The sequence below is a fragment of the Chrysoperla carnea genome, chromosome 2 (assembly GCF_905475395.1).
Source record: "Chrysoperla carnea chromosome 2, inChrCarn1.1, whole genome shotgun sequence".
NCBI lineage: Eukaryota > Metazoa > Arthropoda > Insecta > Neuroptera > Chrysopidae > Chrysoperla > Chrysoperla carnea.
The window spans coordinates 92,853,583-92,878,790 of record NC_058338.1 but is presented as its reverse complement, the minus strand read 5'-3'; the positions used below and the strand labels follow the sequence as shown (position 1 = coordinate 92,878,790).

General features: G+C 30.7%; 3 protein-coding genes across 7 annotated transcripts in view; 2 read left to right on the top strand and 1 right to left on the bottom strand.

The window, feature by feature from the left end:
* LOC123293841 (sodium/potassium-transporting ATPase subunit alpha) overlaps nt 1-1,562 on the top strand; it is a 45,458-nt gene extending 43,896 nt beyond the window's left edge. For all 4 annotated transcript variants that reach the window (XM_044874786.1, XM_044874787.1, XM_044874784.1 and 1 more), the window contains 3 exons: nt 74-204; nt 282-383; nt 1,389-1,562. In XM_044874786.1, coding sequence (XP_044730721.1) covers nt 74-204; nt 282-383; nt 1,389-1,509 — 354 coding nt within the window. In that variant the 3' untranslated portion in view covers nt 1,510-1,562. The remainder of the gene's footprint in view (nt 1-73; nt 205-281; nt 384-1,388) is intronic.
* Nucleotides 1,563-5,529: 3,967 nt separating this feature from the next.
* Nucleotides 5,530-9,127, top strand: LOC123293855 (RING-box protein 1A). Its single transcript, XM_044874813.1, has 5 exons — nt 5,530-5,690; nt 5,766-5,793; nt 6,017-6,138; nt 6,198-6,283; nt 9,083-9,127. The coding sequence occupies exons 1-5, from the start codon at nt 5,598-5,600 to the stop codon at nt 9,093-9,095; spliced, it is 342 nt and encodes a 113-aa protein (XP_044730748.1). The 5' UTR covers nt 5,530-5,597; the 3' UTR covers nt 9,096-9,127.
* A 4,219-nt stretch (nt 9,128-13,346) lies between these two features.
* On the bottom strand, nt 13,347-23,596 carry LOC123293842 (serologically defined colon cancer antigen 8 homolog). Of its 2 annotated transcripts, XM_044874788.1 has the most exons (12): nt 23,471-23,596; nt 21,606-21,845; nt 21,359-21,491; nt 20,016-20,159; nt 19,727-19,944; nt 19,449-19,657; nt 18,213-18,404; nt 17,059-17,297; nt 16,825-16,990; nt 15,657-15,774; nt 15,258-15,352; nt 13,347-14,706 (listed from the first exon to the last, which is right to left on the bottom strand). In XM_044874788.1, the coding sequence occupies exons 1-12, from the start codon at nt 23,551-23,553 to the stop codon at nt 13,769-13,771; spliced, it is 2,775 nt and encodes a 924-aa protein (XP_044730723.1). In that variant the 5' UTR covers nt 23,554-23,596; the 3' UTR covers nt 13,347-13,768. The 2 variants fall into 2 exon arrangements, with proteins under 2 accessions (XP_044730723.1, XP_044730724.1); XM_044874789.1 differs by lacking the exon at nt 18,213-18,404.
* Nucleotides 23,597-25,208: the final 1,612 nt, after the last annotated feature.

The window sequence follows — 25,208 nt, the reverse complement described above, 5'->3', positions numbered from 1 at the left end:
TTTACAATACAACAATAAAATTCGTAATGCAACAGTAAAATTCGTAATCTAAAGTAATAAATTTTATTTCCAGACATACCGAGACAGAAAAACTTTGGAATATACATGTCACACTGCTTTCTTCGTATCAATTGTCGTTGTACAATGGGCTGATTTAATTGTATGTAAAACTCGACGTAACTCAATCGTACATCAAGGAATGAGGTAATTACCCCCCACCATAATAACTATATTCGTTTTTCACTAGTTGCAAAGTTTTACTAATGTATTATAATTTACAGAAACTGGGCCTTAAACTTTGGATTAGTGTTCGAAACCGCACTTGCTGCCTTCTTGTCCTACACACCAGGAATGGACAAGGGTCTTCGAATGTTCCCACTTAAGTAAGTATCAAACAGGAGATAGCATCTATTTGGAAATACATCTTCTGAACTAAGTGTTGATCGGTGAAAATCGGACAAGAAAATAAGATCATCCTGAAGCGAAAATCCTCACTCTGCTGAGATATGACTTCGATTATGAACTGCAGATCAGACCTTTGTGGCTTCAAATCGAGAAATTTGAAGTTGCTATCGAGTTATTTTGACGTGAAGCAGAATTATGCAAACGTCCCCCTCTTTGAAACCTGTGCGAGTAAGAATTTGCGAGCACCAAGGCAATTTTAAATGAAAAGCTTTTTTTATATGAAGTTGGACTAAGTCTAAATCAATTCTGAAAATTTTAAGGGGGTTGCCTGATTATTTAAATAAATAAATGACTTCAATAGTAGGCATATTTAACATTGGTTTTATGGTAAAACGGTAGATCGATGGTATCTTTTCATACATTTCTGAAAAACTAACAGATGGAAATTATTTTTTTTAATAACGATTTAAATTAAAGTTAAAACCTTAATAAATTATTGAAAACAAGAAAACCCGTTGTGCCCGACTAATTAAGGATGTCTAAGCACGGTAGTGGGAACACAAATTTAAAAAAATATTTTTTTTAAATTTTGATGATGAATTATGTTTATAACTGACAATATATAGCTTTCGAAACTTCAAATACCAAGGCAGATATCGAAAAAAAAATTTTTTTTTTCGTCTACATTCATGAAGTTATAACAAAATTAATCATTAAAATTGAAAATAAGATACAAATAATTTAAACCCTAAATCTTAAATTGGTGCTCGTACTACCTTATCCATAGTTAGAACCATCAGCTGAGTTAAGTTTACTTTTAACAGAGCAAAATTGAGAAAAAATCTTATACGTTTAACTAGAATCGCCAATCAATTGAGGAACTATCGTAACTTTCGCACAGAATATCTATAGTCCTTGATGTTAGGAACCCGCTATTCTCCCATTCCTTAATTATTATTAATAACATTTAATCTTTCTTGTAGATTTGTTTGGTGGTTACCTGCCATTCCATTCATGTTAGCCATCTTCATTTACGATGAAACTCGTCGATTTTATTTACGAAGAAATCCAGGTGGATGGTTGGAACAAGAAACCTATTATTAAGAAACTTATATTTTTTTAATAAAAATATATTTAATTTCATTTTACAAAAAAAAAATGCTGTTTCACAAGTTTTCATAATTTGATGAAAAAATAAAAAATATATTAAATTATTTAATTAGAGAAAATTACTAATTATTGATGTTAATTTATTAAAAAAAAAAAAACAAAAAAACAAAAGAGAAATTAATAAATTTTGAGAAACAGCATCAAATAATGTGAATAAAAAAAAAATACTGCTTGAGTATAAAAAAAAATAAGTTCAGATGAGAAATAGACCTTTTAATTCAAAAAAAAAAATATTTTTTAGAAAATAAGTAGAAAAATTTAGATGGAAAATCAAAAAAAATTTGGACGTTAATCAAGTGAGAATTGTATGTATGACTGTATGTATGTACGCGTGTATGAGATTGTCTTTTAATTATTAATTTAATTTAAGAAATTCGGAAAATTTGATACAATATGTCAGTAATAATTATTTAGGACATTTTTATTTTCTAGTAGAACAGCGGCCGCCACCAAAAAAAACAAAAAAAAAACTTTGGCTTTCATAAATGTGCTGCTAGAATTCATTTTAATTTCAGTTTTGTGTGAAAACCCATTTAACTTCTAGATTCAGGAATCTAATTGCTTGAAAATACACTAATTGTAATAATAATTAGAAATAAACTAGAAAGATTAATTAAAAATATATTTAAAAAAATTTTAGATAGATAACGTTGTGTTGTTATATGTATGTATAGTTTTATTGTTATTGCTGGGTGTAATATGCCCCTTACTACCCTCTCACTAAAAAAAAGATGCAGATATGGTCTGTGACCATATTTCGCTTGATAGTTAGTATTTGTGATGACGGCTCCAATTATAATATCCAATCTTAGATTCCAAGTCACATTAAAAAAAAAAAACATTTTTGTAAATAGTTAAAAAAACCACCATTAATAATTTTTTTTTCAATTTATCGCTTACACAAAACAAAATGTTGTTTCTTTATATATAAAAAAAACAGATTTATTGATGATGAAAATCACGAAAAAACGTCATGTGTACAGATAACTTATCTAAATATGTTAAACAATTGTTATTGGCATATAATAATAAATATAATAAGATGAAAATTATTATTAATAAAAAAAAAAGATGAAAATTGTTTTTAAAAATAATGAAGAAAAAATCTTTCAAAAAATGTTTTATTGTAGACAATAAGAAATAACATTTCAGTTGGTACTTTTTTGAGTTATCAATTTGTTAATTAAGAGCATTCAAAGCTTTTTTCTCAGTAGATTTTCTCTGTCTCAAAATTTCAAAATTCAGTTCAAATAATGTTCATAAAATCAAAAATATTGTAAATTTTTCTTTTATCCACTTTTTAAATTTATTTATAAATATATCATACTGCGATATTAAATTTTTTTTCTTGTTATTTTCTATACCTTAAGCCCTTTTCAGCTTTATTTTCTTCGCTAGAGAGAAATGGATAATGTTTTAAGTCTTTAGTGTAAGAACGGCTGATCCCGAACATCAAAGTTTGACTTATCCACTTATCCGGAATCACGGGGAGGCAAACTTTTTCTTGAACAAGATGTTGACGGACCATGGGCAATTCAAGGCTTACCTTCATAAATTGGGTCTCCAACACACCCTCATGTACAAGTACTGCCCCTACCAAATCGACGACGCTGAGCACACGTTCTTCGTATACCAACATTGAAAACACTATAGAACCAGTACCGAAGGGACCATAGGAAAAGTTCTCAACCCGGTAAGCTTAGTAGTCCACAAACTAAAACGTGAAGAAAACTGATCATAAATGGAAGCTTATGCGGCTTCCTCAATATAAAATCTTAGAGACGAATTACAAGTGATTTAGAAAGTGACTAGTTAAGTGCAACGAAAAACAAACCTTCAAATCAGTCAACATTGAGCAATATCCATGTATGGATTTTATTGGTAAATTAGTTGTTTAGGTAAAGATCAGGTCCAGTGATTCAGAAGTCGGTTGTTAGAATTTTGAGCTGTATATTTCAACTTTTGACCTCATTTCGACTCGAGAGCATCTTTTAATGAGATTATCAACAACAAGTTGAAGTAAGTTGCTTCAATCCAATCTCTGTTAATCCAATCTTTTCTTAACCAGAAAAATCATTTTCGTTGAGCCTAAACTTTTATCTTATGGTTGCCACCTCTCCAGATTTCTACAAAAAATACAAAAAATCAAATTTTTTTATTAACTTGTCCGGCAGTAATTGTAGAATTAACATTTTGGCCATTTTTATACCATGTATATTTGGAATATACATAGTATATTAAGTTTAGTCCCAAGTTTATAACGCTTAAAAATGCTAAGAACAAAATTTTGGTATAGGTGTTCATAGAATCACCTAATTAGTCCATTTCCGGTTGTCTGTCCGTAAGCACGATAACTCGAAAACGAAAAGAGATATCAAGCTGAAATTTTAGCGTGCCTAGAATGTTAAAAGTGAGGTCGAGTTCGTAAATGAGCAACATAGGTCAATTGGTTCTATGGGTCCGTAGGACCCATCTTGTAAACCGTTAGAGATAGAACAAAAGTTTAAATGTAAAAAATATTTCTTATAAAAAACCAAACAAATTTTGTTTGAAACATTTTCTTGTAAACCACTAATTTTAATTAATTTTTGAATAATATCCAAAATGTTAATTCTGCAATTACTGCAAGACAAGTTAATAAAAAAATTTGATTTTTTGTATTTTGTAACTAGATATTTAGTCATACTTTGATCTGAGGGTGTATTTGGGTCGCTGACCCGTTCAATTGTCACCGGCGGCCAATCTATTTTCAAAAACAAACAAGTATAGGTCCGTTTCTATTCATACTATTATTATCCCCCCTATGAGCCGTTTCCGAGAGAGAAAAATTTGTCCAATTCAAAACTTCAATTGCTTACAAATAGAGAACAGAAAAAGATACAGGGTCGAGTCTTAGTTCAAAATACGTATTTTTGAAATATCTTCAACTTGCCATTTAATGTCATTAGTGAAAATCAATAGTTTTCACCAAAAAAATCGTTCCGGAACAAATTTTTGTGCAACTTTTTTAGATTTTTGTTTTTGGTAACATTTCAAACCCCCCTCCCCCTTGTCACGAAGTGTGCCCTCAAAAAAGATTTTTTCCAAATTGAGGGACTGAACTATTCGCACCGTGCGTTTTTTTTTTTCGAGGCGTTTCCATGGTAACGATACACTACTTTAATTATAGAATTGTATGGATGCATATATAATTGCATCATATTATATAATTGATGCAAATTTAAGGAAATAATTATGATAATTAACATTTGAAAAATATTATTTGTGCAATTTGATTTCTTATTTTCACAATTTTTAATACATTAAGTTGAATTAATTAGTGTTTTTCAATTAATTTAATTTAACATTTTCTATAACATAAACATGTAAAGAATGACAAATTAGTCATAACAGCCTCCTTTAACGCCAAAATATTTCACTGGAAGCGCTGGCATCGATTTTATTGTCCCTATCATAACTACACACACAACGAATATATAGATATGTATGTACATTCATAGTCATTATCAAATTCTAAAAAATCATTCTGGAAATTCATTATATCCTCAATATTTCAGAATAAAATTTATTGTTGAATGCGAACAGTTTATTGCCCAAATTACTTAAAATTTGAGCATTTAATTTATAAATCATAATTCTCCTTTTTCGAGTACTTCATAAAATCAATTGTATTTGTTATGAAAACAAATGAAATTTAATTTCTTTATTTTTCAAATTTGCAGTAGAAAAAGTCGCGGTATATGTTCAATTATAAAATTACATAATAATTTCTTATCGCAAAAATCCGAAATAAAAAGTATGTAATAGAAAAAAAAGTACATATTGATTTAAAAAAATTATGTAATAAAAATATATTAAAAAAATAAATAAAAATAATAATTTTAATGCCTCCTTCGTTGAAGAAAGAAGTTTTTAAATACTATATGAAAATGCAGCGCCAACTACGTTCTATGACGAAAACTAAAGACGTGACAAGCAATTTACAAACAGAAATTATTACAAGTCCTAGCATAAGTTTAAATATGGCGTCTGCAATGGATGTTGATGAAGAAGAAGTTGAATTACCTACCTCAAGCAGTTCCAAGGGTGAAAAAAAACGTTTTGAAGTTAAAAAAGTGTGTAGAATTTCATTCATTTACTTAAAAACATAAAAATTATTTTAATCGAATACATTTTTTTTTTTGTTATAGTGGAATGCTGTAGCGTTATGGGCTTGGGGTTAGTATTAACAAATAAAATTATAGTTATTAAATGATTTCTTTGTAATTGGCGATAAAAAATTTTGATATCTGTTAGATTTTTCACCGTATGTATCGGATTGTTAAAAAATAATTCACTTCTTTGTTTAACTTAATCATAACCTCAAACTTTGTCAATGACAAAAGAAATTTTTTAATAAGTTTTTTACAGCTCAAAAACTAATGTTATGTTAAAATTTCAGATATTGTAGTAGATAATTGTGCTATTTGCCGTAATCATATTATGGATTTATGCATAGAATGTCAAGCAAATCAGGCATCGGCCACCAGTGAAGAATGTACAGTAGCTTGGGGAGTTTGTAATGTAAGTTTTTATTTAGTCTCTAGTTAGTCTTTTAATAATTCAATGTAATTTTGTTACAGCATGCCTTTCATTTCCATTGTATTTCACGTTGGTTAAAGACACGACAAGTATGTCCATTGGATAATAGAGAATGGGAATTTCAAAAGTATGTATACTTTTTTTTTTAAATACTATTTTTTTTTCCCTGAAAGTCCGATTCATATTGTTCTTTCTGACTGTCTCTTTAATTTTATATCTGAGCCTGATAGCCCTGGAACCCGTGACAATAAAACTGCACTTGCACGGATTTCGAAATTTTACATATGAATCAATACTATTTAAGGGGAGAGTACGATAACTGTAGCGTCACGATTGGACGATGGAATATGGTTAAACAAAGTAAAACAAATTGAAAATGAAGAGTACCAAATTTGAGTGCTAATTTTCGAGTTTCGGCTTAGTTTTCGAGTAATCGACTCCTAAAGTCTACATTTGAAATAACACATATGACCATTTTTGTATGTTGAATCGTTTAAATTTGACAAGTTCCTATGGACACTAAAATTTAAATCTAAGATTTATGAAAAACATACCTATATTTTTTTAATATGTCGATTTTGATTTAATATTATCGATTTTCAATTATAACACTATACTACCCACTTTAGTTGATTTAAAAATTACAAAATTACACATTAGTTGATTTTAAATTGTAATATTACAAACGTCGAACAAATTCGTTAATTTTTTTTCTTCACTGATCTACAGGTTGGCCAGTCCTTTAATGGGGTCGTGTTAGCACAGGTCTGCGGGTTTTTATCCCTTCCGTTTACCCTGTGATTGCGTTCATTCACTGATCTATTAGTGTGATCAAATAAAAAAAAAATGGCGTCAATTTTTAGATAATTCTGAGTTCGGAGAAAAAAATTGAATTTAGTAGATCATTATGATACAAATTGAGGAAACTAAAATCTAACATTTTTTGATGGTCGGAAGGGGTCCAAAAAAAATGGTAAAGTGGCCTAATCCGGTCTTTCACGTCAGACACCGTCGGATTGAGTTAAAAATAAAAAAGTGTTTAATAAGCTTAGGCGCCGTAAAAAGGCGAAAAGAATGAGCTGCGAATGAACCCGATTGGTCCATCGATGTCCCCACAAATTGCAAAAAACCATCGATTTTGCTCGAAATTTCAAAACTTCGTAGCTCTTGTTGTTTTAAAGATTCAAAGCTGAGATTTAAATGGATTGTAGCTTTTGTACCCATGAAGTATCACACACAATTTCAGCAAGATCGAATGTATACTTTTTGCAAACCGCAGCTGAATGCAAAAAACAGGACTTTTGTAAAATGGCCCTAAAAAAGTTGTGGTGCGGTAATGCGCTATTTTTTTTACGCGAGCATATGCTTCAATAGTTAAAGTAATACCTACTAAAGTGGAAACCTCTCATCTTTAGTAAAAGTTACTAAAATATAAATTTTAAATTACTATTATTTTAAATTATAACATTAAAAATAGGATGGAAGTAATGGGAGCAATTATTAAGAGACAGAAGTTATGTGACATTATAGTCTTAATAATTGCTCCCATTACTCCCATCCTATTTTTAATGTTGTAATTTAAAATAATAGTAATTTAAAATTAATATTTTAGTAACCTTTACTTAAGATGAGAGGTTGACACTTTAGTAGGTATTACTTTAACTATTGAAGCATATGATCGCGTAAAAAAAATAGCGCATTACCGCACCACAACTTTTTTAGGGCCATTTTACAAAAGTTCTGTTTTTTGCATTCAGCTGCGGTTTGCAAAAAGTATACATTCGATCTTGCTGAAATTGTGTGTGATACTTCATGGGTACAAAAGCTACAATCCATTTAAATCTCAGCTTTGAATCTTTAAAACAACAAGAGCTATGAAGTTTTGAAATTTCGAGCAAAATCGATGGTTTTTTGCAATTTGTAGGGACATCGATGGACCAATCGGGTTCATTCGCAGCTCATTCTTTTCGCCTTTTTACGGCGCCTAAGCTTATTAAACACTTTTTTATTTTTAACTCAATCCGACGGTGTCTGACGTGAAAGACCGGATTAGGCCACTTTACCATTTTTTTTGGACCCCTTCCGACCATCAAAAAATGTTAGATTTTAGTTTCCTCAATTTGTATCATAATGGTCTACTAAATTCAATTTTTTTCTCCGAACTCAGAATTAAATTATTCAAAAAGTTAATTTGATCACACTATATAGGTTGGCCATGCCTTTAATGGGGTCGAGTTAGCAAAATGGTTATGAATAAAATTAGAAAAATGGCGAATTTAATGACATAAAAATTTCATTTTTTAAACTTCATTATATCGAAAACCAAGCCAAAACTCGAAAATTGGTATTCTTCATTTTCGCTTTATTTAAGTATGTTTGACAATATTCTGTTGTCAAATCGTGGCGCCACAGTAATCGTACTCGAGCCTGCTTCTCGCTTTCGAACATATTAACATTCAGCTATTTAATTTTTACATCGCCTGTACAGGGTGTGCACAAATTGAGAATGTTCGATAGGAATTTTAATGGTTTTTTAGAAATGTAGACCATTTTGAACAAATAATAAGGAAAACGGTTCAAGAAATCACTCCCGATATATGTAGGAGTGTTTAAAGAATTTAAAAAAAAAAATTACATGTATGAAACGTGAAGGTGGATACGTTGAGGCAAAAACGACCTGAAGATATTATTTTGTAATTTTCCTTCTCCTGCTCTTTTTGCACAGTGTCCTCGACATATTTCATTATCATCCGACCTTTTTCTGCCTAACAATCCCACTTTTTCCAACCTGTCAACTGAGTACATGAGCTACTTTTTAGATCTCGTTATTCTGTTAAAATCGCTCGATCTATATCTTATAAAAAAATTACTAATAATTCTAGAATTGTTTATAATCTATTAATTTTTACAATAATTATAATTACAGGTATGGTCATTAATTTAAAACTTCTTGTCGACTGGTGCATCATAATTTATAAACTATAAAAAAATATTTGTATTTGTTTTAATGAAATTTATAAAAATAAACAAATTGACATTATCGTTTTAATAAAAATTATATTTAATATCCGTATGTTTGAAATATTCTTTTTTTCTGTTTTCTTAATTAAAATTCAAATTCTTTAAAAGAAATTATTGTTTGTGATTTGTAACATTTTTGATATAATTAATTTAAAAATGATTATTTTGAATTTTTTTGAGTTTTTTTATTGTTAATATTCCAAAAATAATAGTTTATTTAAAATATTTACTTTTGGGGCCGGGTAATTTTTAGGAGCTGATATATCATGTTCTTCACTGTACCAAAGTTTTCTTACGTACCACCTCCCCAACTCCGGCTATATCTTTTCTGTATTGACTCTGTGTGTAGTAATGGCAGGGAGAATCAAATCGACGCCAACATTTCCAGTGGATAATTTTGGCGATAAAGGAGGCTGTTATGAGTAATTTTCAATCTATATATATAAGAATGGAAGAAAAAATCGAGACATACACAAAAAAATTTTTGTTTTGGGATTTGATGAAAATCGATGAATGGGGTAAATTTGATTTAAAAAGTATAAAAATCAGGTAAATTTAATAATTGGGTGCAGAGTTTCTGAGATATCGCAATATTTGGATCGATTTTAACCCGTATCTTAAAAACTATTCGACTGGTCAGCGAAGGCACACGATTTTTGTACTTTTTGGGTCAAAATTACCTTATATACGGAGTTTTTTCGAAGTTGAAAAAAATTTTTTTTTCGATTTCTTGCAATTTTTTTAGTGGTACCCCTTTGAAAAAATTGAGAAAAACGCAAAAAAAAATTTTTGTTTTGAAATTGATGAAACTCGGTGGAAGGAGTAGTTTTGATCCAAAAAGTATAAAAATCAGGTAAATTTAATGAATGGATGCACAGTTTCTGAGATATCGCAATATTTGGATCGATTTTAGTTCGTATCTCAAAAACTGTTCGACTAGTCAGCATATGCACCCGATTTTTGTACTTTTGGGTCCAAATTACCTTATATACTGAGTTTTATCGAAATTGGAGATTTAAAAAAATTCTCGATTTTTTGCAATTTTTTTAAAGCCTCTTGAAAAAATCGAGAAAATCGCAAATTAAATTTTTGTTTTGGAATTTGATGAAACTCAGTGGATGGGGTAATTTTGATCCAAAAAGTATAAAAATCAGATTAAGTTAATGATTGGACCTATAGAAAGTTGCAATGTCAGCGAGTATCATGGACAAAACTTCATTTTCAAAAAAGTTCCCTAACAAAAAATTAAAATATATAAAATTGTGAACAAAAAGAGGATAAGTGAGAGCTATAACGTAATAGTCTTTGTTTTTAAATGTGAAATTGCCCAGCAAAGCGGACGAGTATCTGCTAGTTATTTATATGTAAATGCTTTAGTTAAATGTTAAATTAAAATCATTGCAAAACAAGTAAAACAAACAATTGACTGAGTTAAGTGATGAAATATCCTGTATAGAAAGTGTTGAATGTCAGCATTATTTTTTATAAATTAGAAGAGTTTTAAAAATCAAGACAATTATGTTGTTGTTTTACAGTTTTTACAGTTTTTTACAATTTATGTTGTTTCGTTTTTCGAAAATGCTTCCAAGACCACTAGTTGAAGTTACCTGGAAATATTCAACTTTCTATCCTTCATAGTTTTGGAGAAAATGGACATCAAAGTTTTGTCCTAATTTGTGCCTTCACGGGTAAACAGTGATGTTTACGAAAAAATGTTTCAAGCAAAAGCTGTTTATTTTTTATAAGAAAAATTTTTTACATTTTAACGGTTTACAAGATTGGTCCTACAGACCCAAGATCCGATTGATGTATACTCGTCAGTTACGAACTGAACTTGCTTTCTAGATCCTGAGTGCACTATAAAAATTTCAACTTGATATCTCTTTTCCACGGGCGGACAAACTAAAATGAATTAATAAGGTGATTATAGAAGAAGGCAATAAATTAATAATTATAGAGGTTCTAGCATATCGTCTACGATGGTGATGATTAAGTACTTCGCAGTGCTCCAAATCACGCATGATTCATTTTTGTGTTTTTTTAATTTTATTAAGACATTGGATATAATATCGTCAGTCTATTTACCTCAATTGGCGAACGAAATTACCTAGAGATGGCTCTGGTGTGAATGCAATATGGCCGATATAGAGGATTTTCGTTCAAGTTGTCAAAATAAATTTTTGCATTTTTTTTTGTTTATTTGTTTTTTTTAACATGGAGAAAGCCCTGGATATTAATATTGGTGATATATTTTATCTACTTGGTGGATCAGTAAGGCCGTTGATGGAAGGAGAGGCGCTTTCTCGTTCCAAAAACTTGTTTTTCTGTGGTATCCAATCGAAGCAAAATAATTGTTTATTAATCAAATCTTCATGTTTGCAAACGTCGAACATCACCGAGAAACCTCATGAGATCTAAATCAAAGTGTTTGTAGCCAATTTCAACAAAAAAAATCGAATGCTATTGTTCTTGCAAAGCGGGCGCGGGAAGCAAGTGCAAGCATGTTTTTGCGACATTGTGCGACAACTGACGCCTGTAGATCTTGTTTTCCCACACTGGGGAACACCACAACGTTTTTCATTTTTGATAATTTCCATCTCAACAACAAAAACATTCAGCACTTGTGTAGCTGTCAAAACTCAAAATCCTCTATAATAGTTTCACTAATCCTCGCTGCGCGGCGCCACCGTATCTTGCGATCGCGAATAGACTGCGTAAGTGTGACGTCCCAAGTCTATTATAAGGTTGCGGGGATACCTATTGTGTCCACAAAGGTGAATCTACGCATGAATATTCCTTCTTTATTATCGAAAAAATATCTAATGAGATATAGAAGACAATTTAAACTGCATTGAATCATCGTAATCATTTGAGAAAATCGGTAAACTTTCTAAATTTTTAAAGAAAAACTTTACAAAAAGTGCGACAAAAGAAGGAAAGTGAGTAGGAATTTCGTACTAGAAAATGAAAATGTTATGTACTGTATATAGATAGGCACTTAAACCTCTTAATTTTATACAAAAGTTCACTAAAACTTCGCCTTCATTGGATTAATTTTATTTTTCCCACATAATCTTAACTAAATTTAAATTTCCACAAAAAATAATAACGTCAACAGGGAATTTCATTTTTGGCGGGATTTTTTGGGATTGTCAAATGAAGAATGTACTAGTAAGTACTTGAAAAAGTTACAGTGACAATACTTTATTTAAAAATTAAAAAAATAATGATAAAAAGTTATTCTATTCACAATTAAATATGTTTTAATTAAAATAATTTAAAGAAAGTAATTAATAGACTGCAACAATACACCACCACTCCAAAAAGCATTTTTATTAAAAACCTGTTAAAGTATAGTGACCAGTTCAAAACGAAGAAATCAAAAGTTAATTTAACATATTTTTTAATTAATCTAAATTTGCTAACTAAAATTTGAGTGCTTTATATATTATTATTTATTTGTTCTAAATAATTTTGAAAAATTTCATTAAATTACCAAATTACAAATTTTGTATTTAGGGGACCTGTGAGTACATTTTGATAGAAATTCAAATATTCAAAATTGGTAAAATTGGACTGTATTGAACTTTGGTGATATTTGATTCTCAATGCGTGGCAAAATATCACATAAGCAAAGAAAATAGATCTGTGAAATTATGCAATAAGAATTGGAAAAATCATTGATGACGAGGAACAGTCATCAATAGGCATAGAATACTATTTTGGTCAATATGATAGTCATAAGCAGGGTTATAAATTAAAAAAAGCACCAGTGATGTATGGAATAACTAGACAAAGAGTTGGCTATGAATGACAATGGCAAATATAAGTTCATTCAAGTATTTTTAACAGTTTTGTTGCAACAAAGCAACAGTTTTGTCGTTTTTTTTGTTACTATATGGTTGCTTAATATCCATCTATTTATTTTACGCCTGCTGAAACCCAGTTTAAGCCAGTTATCGTAGTTCTATTTTAATCTTCCGGTTGTCGTAAAGCAAAATGATCTTCCCAATATTTCAGTTTTTAAGTTTAATGAAATTCAAATATTTCAATATTAAATTCAAGAGCAATTCAAATTGTTTATATTCCTACCCATTAACGGATTTTCAAATTCTGATAAAAGAATTTAGGCTTCAAAAAAGTCACCTTCTTTATTATTTTTTGTCTTAAGTTAATTTCTTACTGAAAAAGATATAATAATATCAAATACGAGCGTCTCACGACAGTATCATCTCATGACTGCTTACTATGCGTATTTATTACCGTTGCGTATTTTACACTGCGCACCAGGTTGTTTTACAATCACTTAGATAGCCTGATGCGCAGTGCAAAGTACGCAATGACGATTCGGTATAGCAGGTTTCATGCCCTTAATATATATGTTCTTGGGTATAATACTTTTTAGTTTATTTATTTAAATTAAACATTGTAAGAGGTTATGGGCCCAGAGATTTCAATGTAAACAATCCGCTTCTAGGTAATTCAATGTGCCGAATTTTTAGAGCATGGAATCTTAAAATTATTTGATTAATACTATTCAGTTTACATTTGAATTATTCTAACCTATATTTATTTCCTAAAAAATTTATTTTTAACCATTATTTGTTTCTGGCGGTCTAGATTCTTCTTCAATAAACCCTTGCGGTTGTTCTGCATACTCCTGTTCCGTATAATTTTGATTTTGTACTGATTCATCATACGGCTGGTCTGAATAACTTTGATTTTGTGCTGTTTCATCATATTGCTGATCTGCAGAATAATTTGGATCCATTTGATATTCCATATTTTCGGAATATTGTTGATCAGGTATATAATTTTGATTATCAGGATATTCATAACCCTGATTTGGATCAATGTATTGCTGTTGCTCTTGGGGAATATTTGCTGTAGTATCATAAACCTGATTTGGATCAATATATTGCTCCTGCTCTTGGGGAATATTTGCCGTAGTATCATAAACCTGATTTGGATCAATGTATTGCTGCTGCTCTTGGGGAATATTTGTTGTAGTATCGTAATCCTGATTCGGATCAACGTATGGCTGCTGTTCTTGGGGTATATTTGCTGTATTGTCATATCCTTGATCTTCATTGGTTATACCTTGGTTGTATGGACTCGAATCCTCAGCATATTTTGTCACATTACTTGTGTCGTCATACTCGGTTTTAGTATTTTCAGGTATTTTAGCGTTTCTATCGTTATATTGTTCAGTGTAATTGGTATTATCCGTATTTGTAATATAATCATTGTCTTCAGTAATTGGATATGTTTCTTCATAAGTTGTCTCGTAATCTTGTTTTTCATCAGCAGAACTAATTGCATTTTGATCTTGATCATCGACGTTTAAATAATTTTTATCGTTATAATTTCGAGTTGGTGAAATTTCATTAGTTTTTTCAATTTCTTTTGCATAATTATTTGAATTCTTATCATAACCATTTTGTTCAGGGTACTGGTCTTTTATTTTAGTCTCCTCAGGTCGACTGAGTTTTGAGTAATTATCTGATTTTATTGGTGTATTGTGCTTTTCTAAAAAAATAAGAGGAATTTATGTTTTAAAAAAAAAATTTACTTGTAGACCGTGGGGCAAAAATGATACTTTGTAAAATGATTAATACATACTTGAAATTTCGTGATTGGCTTCCTTTTAGGGAGTCTATCAAACTTCTTTCTACGACTGTTTTTCGAAAGCGCTGCGTTCTTAAATGAGCACGATGACGTCATATTTAAGCTATCGTCTGAAAAAACGCAGCAATTCAGAAAAAGTGAACTACGTATGTATAGAAAAGCAAAAATACTTGAGTATGGCATGTTCGAGGTCGTAGACAAGCTCGTCGGTGTAGTATTTTTTTCGATCCAAATATTTCATTGTTTGATAATTATTAACATTATCAAGTGGTCATAGTGTTCGACAAACTCCTTTCTGAGTCTTTTCAGGCCGATAGTTTTAATATGACGTCATCATTCTCGTTTGTGAACGCAGCATTTCCGAAAAAAGTCGTAGAGAGAAGTTTTGTACTAATCATTTTACAAAGCACCCTTTCTGTCCCACGGTCTATTGCGTTAAATAATTACGTTACCTTTCATTCTAAAATTATTTGCTGTATTTTTTTGAGTGTCGTCTAATTTAGAACTCAAAGTTTTTAGGCTGTTTTGTAATTTGGCAATTTCATTTCTGAAAAATGTAGAAGTTTTATTAGAAAGATAAAACAATAAATTTTTTACTTGTAATTCAAAATGGTGAAAATAGGGCTCACACTGACCTTTCGTTTTTTAGGCACAAGTTTAACATTAATATCGACTTTAATCGGCATGTTTTGACTTTGTATTGAATGAGAAACGGACTCTTTTCCCCCATTTTCGGTTTGGAGCTGCCCTATCGAAAAGTAATATGAATTAGGTTGTGTTTTTCAGTGTGAGCCCTTTTTAAAATAAAAATTGCATATCAGTTTCGTTTTGTATTCCACTGATACACTTACTTGTGCTTAACAGACGACTCTTCAAGTTTTTTTGTTAACGTATGGCATTCGCCCGTTAGCTTTTCCATGAGTGCATTTTGAGATTGAATCATTTCCTCTAGTTCAGCCACCGTGGCCTCTACAACAAAATAATTGTTAAATTCGTCTCTCTCACACACTCATGGAAGAGCTGATTTTTAAACATAAATTTTGATATAATTTCAAAGATGAGATAAATAAAGGGCAGCTAAATATTATTCTATGAGGATAATAACTCAAATATATTATATGCAAAACAGAGAAAGTAAATTACAGACATGAATCAAATTTTGAAAAATAATTCTGCGTGAGCCACGAATCCGTACCGATATCTTTCTCAATACAGTTTCCGAATATGTGCCCTGGGTTTGTAACGTACACTGATAACATTTAAATAAGAAAAATTAAAGAAGAGGACAAAGAATACATAATAATAGAGTAAAAAGACCTTTTCGTGAAAATGAAAAACAAATTATATTCTCCCTGGTGGAAATATTTTCTGCTGATGGTCTAATTTAATTTTGCAGTGTTCTAAAAAACTTACTCAATCCCTACCATTATTTCGAGTGTTGTGGAAGGGGAATAAGTGAGAGCAAGGGAGGTGAAAGCTATAACGCTGTGATCTTTACCAATCTTTACTTTTAAACCCAGCAAAGCGGGTGGGTATCAAGCTAGTATTTAATGTAAACTAATATTGAGTACATTTTCGAAATTATGGTCCTTAAGTAATCAATATTAGTTTATATTAAAGATTGTTATCCTCGCACATGAGGTATGTTGAAGTCATGCTTATATATTTTATGAACTATATCTTATCTGGTTTTTCTCAAGAGCAAAGAGTCCGAAATCTTGGAATTATTCTGACTTTTTACGTCAAAATAAATCTTTGATTAATTCTGAAAAAGTCTTCTAAGAGAGAGTCTAAAAAAATGCAGTCTTCAAACTGCTTAATAAGTTTTACATAGATCTTTTCAGAATGTTTCAGAATTTTTTAGACTTACTCATTCTGTGAGAATTGTTTTTCAAAACATTGTAAGACTAAATTTGACTATCGGCAGAAAATATTTCCATCCAGGGCTGTTTTATCACCACATCTGTAAGTTACACGCTTAGTTAATTCTAACGATAATATAAATTTAATGTTATTTACCATGTTTAGCTTCGATATTTTTTACCATTGAGGTAAGATCTTTCTCTCGAGTTGAGTCTGACGACTCCCTGGGTGGTGGTAAAGCCATTATGGGTAAGGATTCTTTCTGTAGTTCACCATAAGAAGAGTTATTTCGATTCTCCGTTAAAAGTTTATTTAAATTCAACTGAATTAAAAAAGAATTTCATTTACTAAAATTATAAATAGAAATATATTTGTCAGATTTTAAATTACTTCTTTTTCAAGAGAAGACAGTTTTTCAGTTAATCGCATATTTTCACGTCGCATGTGTAAAGCATCAGCATCAGCTCGATCTAATCTTTGACGCAACGATGTTATTTCCGATTGTAAACGTCCGCATTCTTGTTTATGCGCACGCTCTGTACAATCGGCATTTAATTTTGCATTCGCTAATTCTTGCTCCAGTGAACTTTTTTCAGCTGTTGATTGTGACTGCTCTGATTGTAAGGTTACTGTATTTAATATAATAATTTACTGTAAATCAGTTCTTAAAATAGTTTCAACTACGTTGATTTCATAAGTTTTTAAAAAATACATTTATTCAAAAATTCGTTCATCACAAGTGCAAATAAAATTATTAAAATATTTTTGTATAAATTTATCAAAAATAACTTAAGGTTTATTCAACTGGCTGAAGGAAATTAACTCAGAACTCGTTCCTCTTTTGGAAATTTCCTGCCATTAGTAATGTCTGTTAGTGGCCATTACAAGCAGAAGTGAAACTTTTGTATGTCGCTTCAGAAACAAAATCGAAAACTCAAAAGAGAATATGGTTAGGTTAGGTTAGAGTGGTTGTCCTGGAAATAGGGTTAGCCCATCCCCGGCCACTACTCCATGATCCATTTGGAGCTGTTTAGGAACAGCAGGAGTGCTGGGACGTCAAGGTACTTAAAGTCGAAGAGATTGTCACAGAAAGGCTGGCTCAAGTGAGTCCACCACTTCATGGCAAGAGCTGAGCAGTGACAGAGAAGATTAGACATCGTTTCTTCCTTCTCCTCACTGTGACAGCTCCTGCAGTAGTCATGGTACACTGTCAGGCCCAGGCGTTCAGCGTGCCTGCCACCTAGCCAGTATCCTAAAAGAGAATATGAAAACTATTAAAATTAAATTTTAATATGGGTATCAAATGATGATGCTGAGAACTAGATCTATTAAACTGGAAGATAAAAGCCATGAAAGTATACCATACACATAGAAACATTTTTGACTACTAATAAAAAAAAGTCAGTGTACTAAGATTAGGGTCTAATTTCGTTCCATCTACTCAATCGTGAAATATAACGAGTTGATCCTTTTCAGCCAGTTAAAATTTACCCTATTTACAATTACAAAAATAAAATTGCAAGTTACAAAATTGAATGATTAACCTGTTTTGCTTTGCAACTCTTTCTTTAGATCATCTATATACGCATTCTTTTGAGATAATTCTCGTCGTAAATCTGTTATTTCACGTCGCTGTTTGTCGAGTTCTAATTGTAATTTACTTGCTGTATCCCATTGTACCGATAATTCTGTATTTAGTTGATCAATTTGTTGAGAATACCGTCGTTCCAAAGCATCTTAAATAAATATTAATAATATGTAATAATTTTTGTAAATGACGGCCACGTAGATAGGTCTAGACACGAACTTGGAAATCGATTGACGCCGGACGAGAGTATAAGAAAAAGTGAAAAGTTGGTAAGGGAAGTAAATGATTTATTTGCCTTAATTGAACGCCGCATTTAAGTGCGGGCAACAAATACATGAAAGATATTTTAAGAGCTAACAACGCGGGCTTTTTTTAGTGATATATCTAATATAAAATATAATCTTAAAAACATAAAAATTTACGTTCCCCATACTGCTTAGAAAATCAGGAGACGAGGAGGTTTTTTTATTATAGATCAGACGAAATAGAATAACGTTTTTGTCATTTGATACCCATACTAAATATTGCAAAGTAAAAGCGAAAAACAGACCAACAACAAAGTCTCATCGCGCAGAATTTATTTTTACTAAAGCCAATTGAAAAGCCCGTAATTTAAATGGCTGCACCCGAAAAATTATCCCGTGAGAATAATTTAATTAATATACAGGGTGAACCATTTTAATCTACGCGTCTGCATATCTCGCCAGAGGCGCTATTAAAAAATGACCTCAACAAATATTGTAGAGTTTTATGAGGGACACCATTTTTTGACATCAGATTTGATCTAGTTCTTTGGGTCCTTTAATAGCCAATTTAGATACTAAACATTCATACATCATAAACATAAACATCATAAAAAATTTAACAATTTTCATCTTAACCATTTTTTTGAAAGTAGCCAGCTTTCGGAGGAAATGCGACTTATAAATATGTCATTATTGCATTTAATCGAAAGAAAACACGCTGGACATTCGCCTGTGTCTATGACTTTGACATGAAATTAACGATAAACTTTAAGCGTATTTTTTTTCGATTAAATGTTATAATGACATATTTTTAAGCCGCATTTCCTACGAAAGCTAACGTTTTTCGAAAAAATGAAAAAACTGATGGCGAGATATTCAGATGCATAGATTAAAATGGCCTACTCTGTATATGATAGTTGCTTAATTTGTATATTTATGACAGTTACCTCGTTCACTTGCAAATCGACGAGCTTGTTCAGCGGAATTATCAGTAACTCGCTGTAATTCAGATTGCAATCGTCGTAATTTTGCTTCGGTTCTTTCACGCTCCCATCGTGTTTGTTCCATTTGTTTTTTATCTATCATATTATGATCATTGTCTAATGCAGCATTCATTTGTAATTTTGAAATTGTATCTTGTAAATTTTCCTTTTCTCTGAAAATGTTAACATAAAATATGCCGACGGTTAAATAAACTTTAACATTGTATTCCATTTTTGATTACCTCTGTAACATTTCAAGTTGTTTCTTAAAAGCTGGTGAATCACAAAGTACATTTTCTGATAACTGTCGTTGCAACATTTCATTTTCATCTTGTTTTTTCTTTAAATCAATTTTATACTGTGTTAATTGAGCTTCTAATTCGGATATTCTTGATTCAAATACTATTGCGGGACCTTCAAGTGGTCGTTTAGAAGTTGTAGTATATTTTTTTGTGGAAGTCTAAAATTGATTAAATTTTTTAAAGGAAATTATTAAGTTTTATTTGTATGCATTAAAGGGATTATATTTACAATATCTGTTGGATCTTCATCTGTTTCCGTAGTGTCGAATGTGTCTGTAACCGATTTCATAATTCCTATTTTTTGTTTTTTATGAAGTTGCTCGTTTTCGGATATAACTTCTTTTACTTTATCTAACAGACCAGATAGTTCATGCTGGAACAAAAAATTGAATTACATCGACATTTTGCACTGATGGTGTGGATAATTCCCATTGCTTATAGAGTTCGGTTGAAGGGGCCATTCATTAATTACGTAAGTATTTGAGGGGGGGGGAGTTAAAATCTATTCATGTGCTTATGTGGGGGAGATTTTTTTAAACACATCCTTATGGAAGATTTTATGAGTTGAACTGTAATATTAGAAATAATGTGTGTACATCGCGAACTATAGTCTTTCCGCTAAAGAATAAAAGTCTTTAATTTAGGTCAAACTGTGATTTTTAGTGTAACTGCTTGCTTACCCAATTAATGAATGACCCCTAAGGCTTATTAACAAAAATTTTAAGGTGTTTCGATACCAAAACGAAAGTATAGTGTATTTCTCTCTTAAGAAGCTTTAGAAGTCCTTTTAAGATACATCATAGTACAATTAAACAAGGTATGTTTGTGCGTAGATTGACACTTTCACTCGTAGCTGATCTTTTTCGTGCTTTTCTCAGCAGTCTCTGCCATATTAGTTGGAGTTGTTTATTTATATTTGTCAATTCGCGTCTTCTTTTCTTAATTGGTTAGATTTTTTCAACATGGCGCTGGCTGGTGAGATACGTGAACTGTTTTAAAGCGCGTCTTCGTGACGAAAATACCTTGTTAATTGTACTATGAGATATATGAACGTTAAAGTAGTCCGGCCGCCACGCACTAGTCAAATAGTCAACCAGTCAATTTTTGTGACGTAAATGTAATAAAATGCTCTAAAAATATCGTAAACTAGGCAATTTGTATGATATAAATGTAATAAACTGCTCTGAAAATATCGAAAAAGCGTCAAAAACCAAAGTTTTTTTTAAGTTTTCTTTTTTGAAAGCGCCCTCAGGTAAAGTTTTTTTGCATAAACAGAATCTGTGAGAAATTTTCTTCATGATGAAAACTTCGAAGCTCAATCATCGATTAATTTTTGTATAATTAACATTATTATGAGTTCTTCCATAAGGTACTGTGTTAAAATGAAATAATTTAAAATTTTCCCCTGCAAGAGGCCTGTGTTTATTTTGATCAAGGGACTTCGAACTATCATCTACCGCAAAAATGAACATTCACCGTACTTGCTGAAACAGACGGACTACCGTAATCTCTCCTACAAATTTACCCTTACATTTTCGTAATTGACATAAGGTAACTGGTAAATAAACTTACCCGACAATATTGCGATTCTTTTTCTAATTGATTAATATAATCTTCTTGGCGCTCAATAAATGACATTAGCTCAGTAGATGGCGGATCTTTTGATAGTTGATTTGTAACAGATTGTTTTGGAATAACTAAATCTCTACAAAATTGAAAACAACAATTTATTTTGAGAAAATTGAAAAGAAAAATTCAGTTAATATATCGACCAATCATTTTCAGTCAAAAAAATATCCAACCATAAAATGATTTTTACCTTTTATATGGAACTGGTGTATGATAATGTTTAGATACTCTTGTAAAATTACTAAATACAGACTTATCATCAGTTTCATCACCACTATCATCGAATAAGTGGGTAGTAATTTTGGGACTGTAACTATCGTGCAATAGGACACGTAATCTGGAAACAGCTTCATTATAGGCAGCATCAGTAAAATTGTCTAATTTTCGTCTTGTGTCCATTTTTATCGATGATGGCATTGTGGCATACTTTCTGCAAATTAATTGTTTACGAAACATTACAACCTTAACCATGATAAAAAAAATAATAATAAATCGATCGATTGGTTCTTTAAAATATATGATCTAAGGACTACATAGAAAATGGAATTCATACCTTCCATCTTCTGCGTAGTCTATTTTAAGAACCAATCGATCGATTTCATTTTTTTATCAAGGTTAGAAAGGTTATCAAGGATAGAGAATTGTATGCTCTTTTAAATCAGGTATAACAAGATAGGGGGTGACATTTTAAATTTCAAAGTTGGGGTAGCTGGGGGTCAAGGGATGAAATCTCAAATTTTCTAGGTACCATTTTTGAACTTCCCCCTCGATATCTAAATCGAGGTTTTTTCACACAAATCAATAATCACATCAAGAGTTATGAAGGGTGGATACTTTTGAAATGATCACACTGTATATATAATATGATAAAATTTTCACATCCACTACACTGGACGTGCAGATATTGTGTTTAAATAACTGGAGTGACTGATTTTCGTTTTTTGGTCACATATATTTATTTTTATAAACAGAAATTGGATACCAATTTTGATACTTAAAATATGAATTCGAAGAACATGCGTGCCCATGAGAGGAAAGAAAAAAATTTAGTAGATATATTTTATAGAACCGTAACTATTAGTAGTCTGTATTAAATATTCTATGATATTTGATTTTGTAAGAAAATCTTTTGATGTATGTTGATTGTTGCAAGATAAGCAAGTTTGTTCGAAAAAATAATAAATTAATCCAAAAAATTCTAAAGTAGTAAACTGGGAAAATAAAACATAAAAATACCCGGTTGTATAAAAAATGAACTAAAAAGATAAAACGAATTTTGTACAAATCTTGAATGACTATTAACTATGCAGTCGAAGGCTTTCAAATTTTTTTAAACTGTGGCTATTCAATGTTCATGAGCAGGTACTTGTATCTTTTCAATTTATTTTTAATTTTAAGGATGTTCGAGCGCTAGGGCAATTTTGAATAAAAGGCTTGATTTTTTTTATATGAAGTTGGACTAAGTCTAAATCAATTCTGAAAATTTTAGTAGAGGGGGGGGGGTGCCCGACTTCAAAAATAGGCATATTTAACATTGGTTTTATGGGAAAACGGTAGATGGATGATATTTTTTCATAGATATCTCCAAAACTAGTCAATGGAAATAAAAAAAATACTATTTAAATTAAAGTTAAAACCTTAATAAATTCTTGAAAACAAGAAAAACCCGTTGTGTCCGACTAATTAAGGATGTATGAGCACGGTAGTGGGGATACAAAAAAAAATATATATATATATTTTCAATTTTGATGGTGAATTATGTTATAACTTGACAATATAAGACGAAAAGTAAGAATCAAATTTTTCAATATCTGGAGTAATTTTGAAAATATCGAAAATTGAATATTTTGTTTAATTATTTAGCTTTCGATATTTCGAAAACCAAGGCAAATATCTAAAAATTGTATTCTTATTTTTCGTCTACATTGATAAAGTTATAACAGAATTCATCACCAAAGTTGAAAATAAAGTACAAATAATTTCAACCATAAGTCTAAACTTGCCTTGGCGCTCGTATTACCTTAAGTAGAAATTATAAAAAATTATTTTACTTACCGACTTTTATTTTTCTTCAATTTACTATCAGGACTGGTCGGTGAATGTATGCCATAATTACGTACAGATGATTTAAAACGCATATTTGAACTTAATTTAGGTCGTGATAATATTGGTGTACTTGGATATAATTTTCTTTTATGAAAAGTCGAACTATACATATCGACTTACAATACATAAATGAAATGAAAAACTACTATTGTAGGCATATTTATAACATTTGTTTATTGATTAAATTTTCATTACGAACAGACATAAAAATTAGTTCGTTTAGAATAAACGCGATGGAAAATTTACCTGAAGATTCATCATGCATGTGGTTTTTCATTTTAAGGTAGGTATACTGATCGACAAGAAAATTGTAACAAAAAATAAGTTCGTTCTGTAGTTACTTCTGCCTGCCAAAAGATATGGCATCTCACCTAATTTTTCTCTATGTGTGCTTTGACAGCGATTGGCAAGCAAATTGAAACATAAATAAAACTATAACTTATGATAATGTCTATTTAATTTTTTCGCTAATAAGATAATTTAATTGGTGGTGTTGATTTTTCAAAATTTATCTAGAAAATCCTTAATAGGGGCGGGGTGCGTGCACACAACTCAAAGTTTGTAAATGAGAACCCCGATTATGTCCCACTTGTGCATTCCCACCTCTTGCTAGAAAGACATGCAAAGTATCAATCGAAAATAAATTATTATAATTTTAATGTAAAATTTTATGTTAAAAGGGACCATTCATTATTTCGTGAGGGATCCAGGGGGTGGGGATGTTAAAAAAATTCTAACGTAATATTTTATAAGTCAAAATTTAATAATAGAAATCTAGTTCCATTTCGCATATCGAATGATTTTCTTCATCCTATAATGTATACTTGCAATTACATTATAAACCTAAATTATCTGTTAAAAAAATAAATCTTTGATTTACGTCAAACTGTGAGTTTTAGTGTTGTGTAAATGATGCTTTTCTCACAACATTTTATAATTCTGAAAAACGACATAGAATTCTGCGTAAGGGGGGGGGGTGTAGGCCTTGAGAAATCTTATGTATCTTTACGTGAGGGGTAGGGGATCAAACATCGCCAAAATAATCCTTACGTTACTAATGAATGGACCCAAAAGCGTGGAGTGCCAGACTTCACAATAAGAATGCAAGAAGAGTACCCCACGCTTTTTTGCATAAAATTTTACATTACAATTATAATACATAATTAAATTATTATATAATTTTTAGTTCGTTTTGAAAACGTGGTAATTTAAAAAGGCATTTTTTATTATACCATGTATATAAGTTTAGTCCCAAGTTTGTAACGCTTAAAAATATGGATGCTACGAAAAAAATTTTGGTATAGGTTTTCATAGAATCACCAAATATAACTATAACGATAACTCAAAAACAAAAAGAAATATCAAGCTTAAATTTTTATAGCGTGCTTAGGACGTAAAAAATGAGATCGAGTTCGTAAATCAGCAACATAGGTTAATTAGGTCTTGGGTCCACAACACCCTTCTTGTAAACCGTTAGAGATAGAACAAAAGTTTAATGTTTAAATATAAAAAAATATTTCTTTAAAAAAATTTACAACTTTTGTTTTACAACATTTTTTTTGTAAACATCACTGTTTACCCTCGAGGACGCTAAGTAGGTGCAAATTTTGTAGTATTTATTAAATTGGGAATATCAGTTATGTATGTGTGGCTATTCAAGAGTGGATATCTTTCTTTATTTACGTGA

Excerpts from the sequence above, each read along its gene's own strand:
- LOC123293855 (XM_044874813.1), top strand. The coding sequence starts at position 5,598 with ATGGCGTCTGCAATGGATGTTGATGAAGAAGAAGTTGAATTACCTACC. Across the intron at positions 5,691-5,765 it reads AACGTTTTGAAGTTAAAAAA|TGGAATGCTGTAGCGTTATG; the intron begins GTGTGTAGAATT and ends TTTTTGTTATAG. Across the intron at positions 5,794-6,016 it reads TGTAGCGTTATGGGCTTGGG|ATATTGTAGTAGATAATTGT; the intron begins GTTAGTATTAAC and ends TTAAAATTTCAG.
- LOC123293842 (XM_044874788.1), bottom strand. The coding sequence starts at position 23,553 with ATGCGTTTTAAATCATCTGTACGTAATTATGGCATACATTCACCGACC. Across the intron at positions 15,353-15,656 it reads GAGTCGTCTGTTAAGCACAA|AAATGAAATTGCCAAATTAC; the intron begins GTAAGTGTATCA and ends TACATTTTTCAG. Across the intron at positions 14,707-15,257 it reads AAATAATTTTAGAATGAAAG|AAAAGCACAATACACCAATA; the intron begins GTAACGTAATTA and ends TTATTTTTTTAG.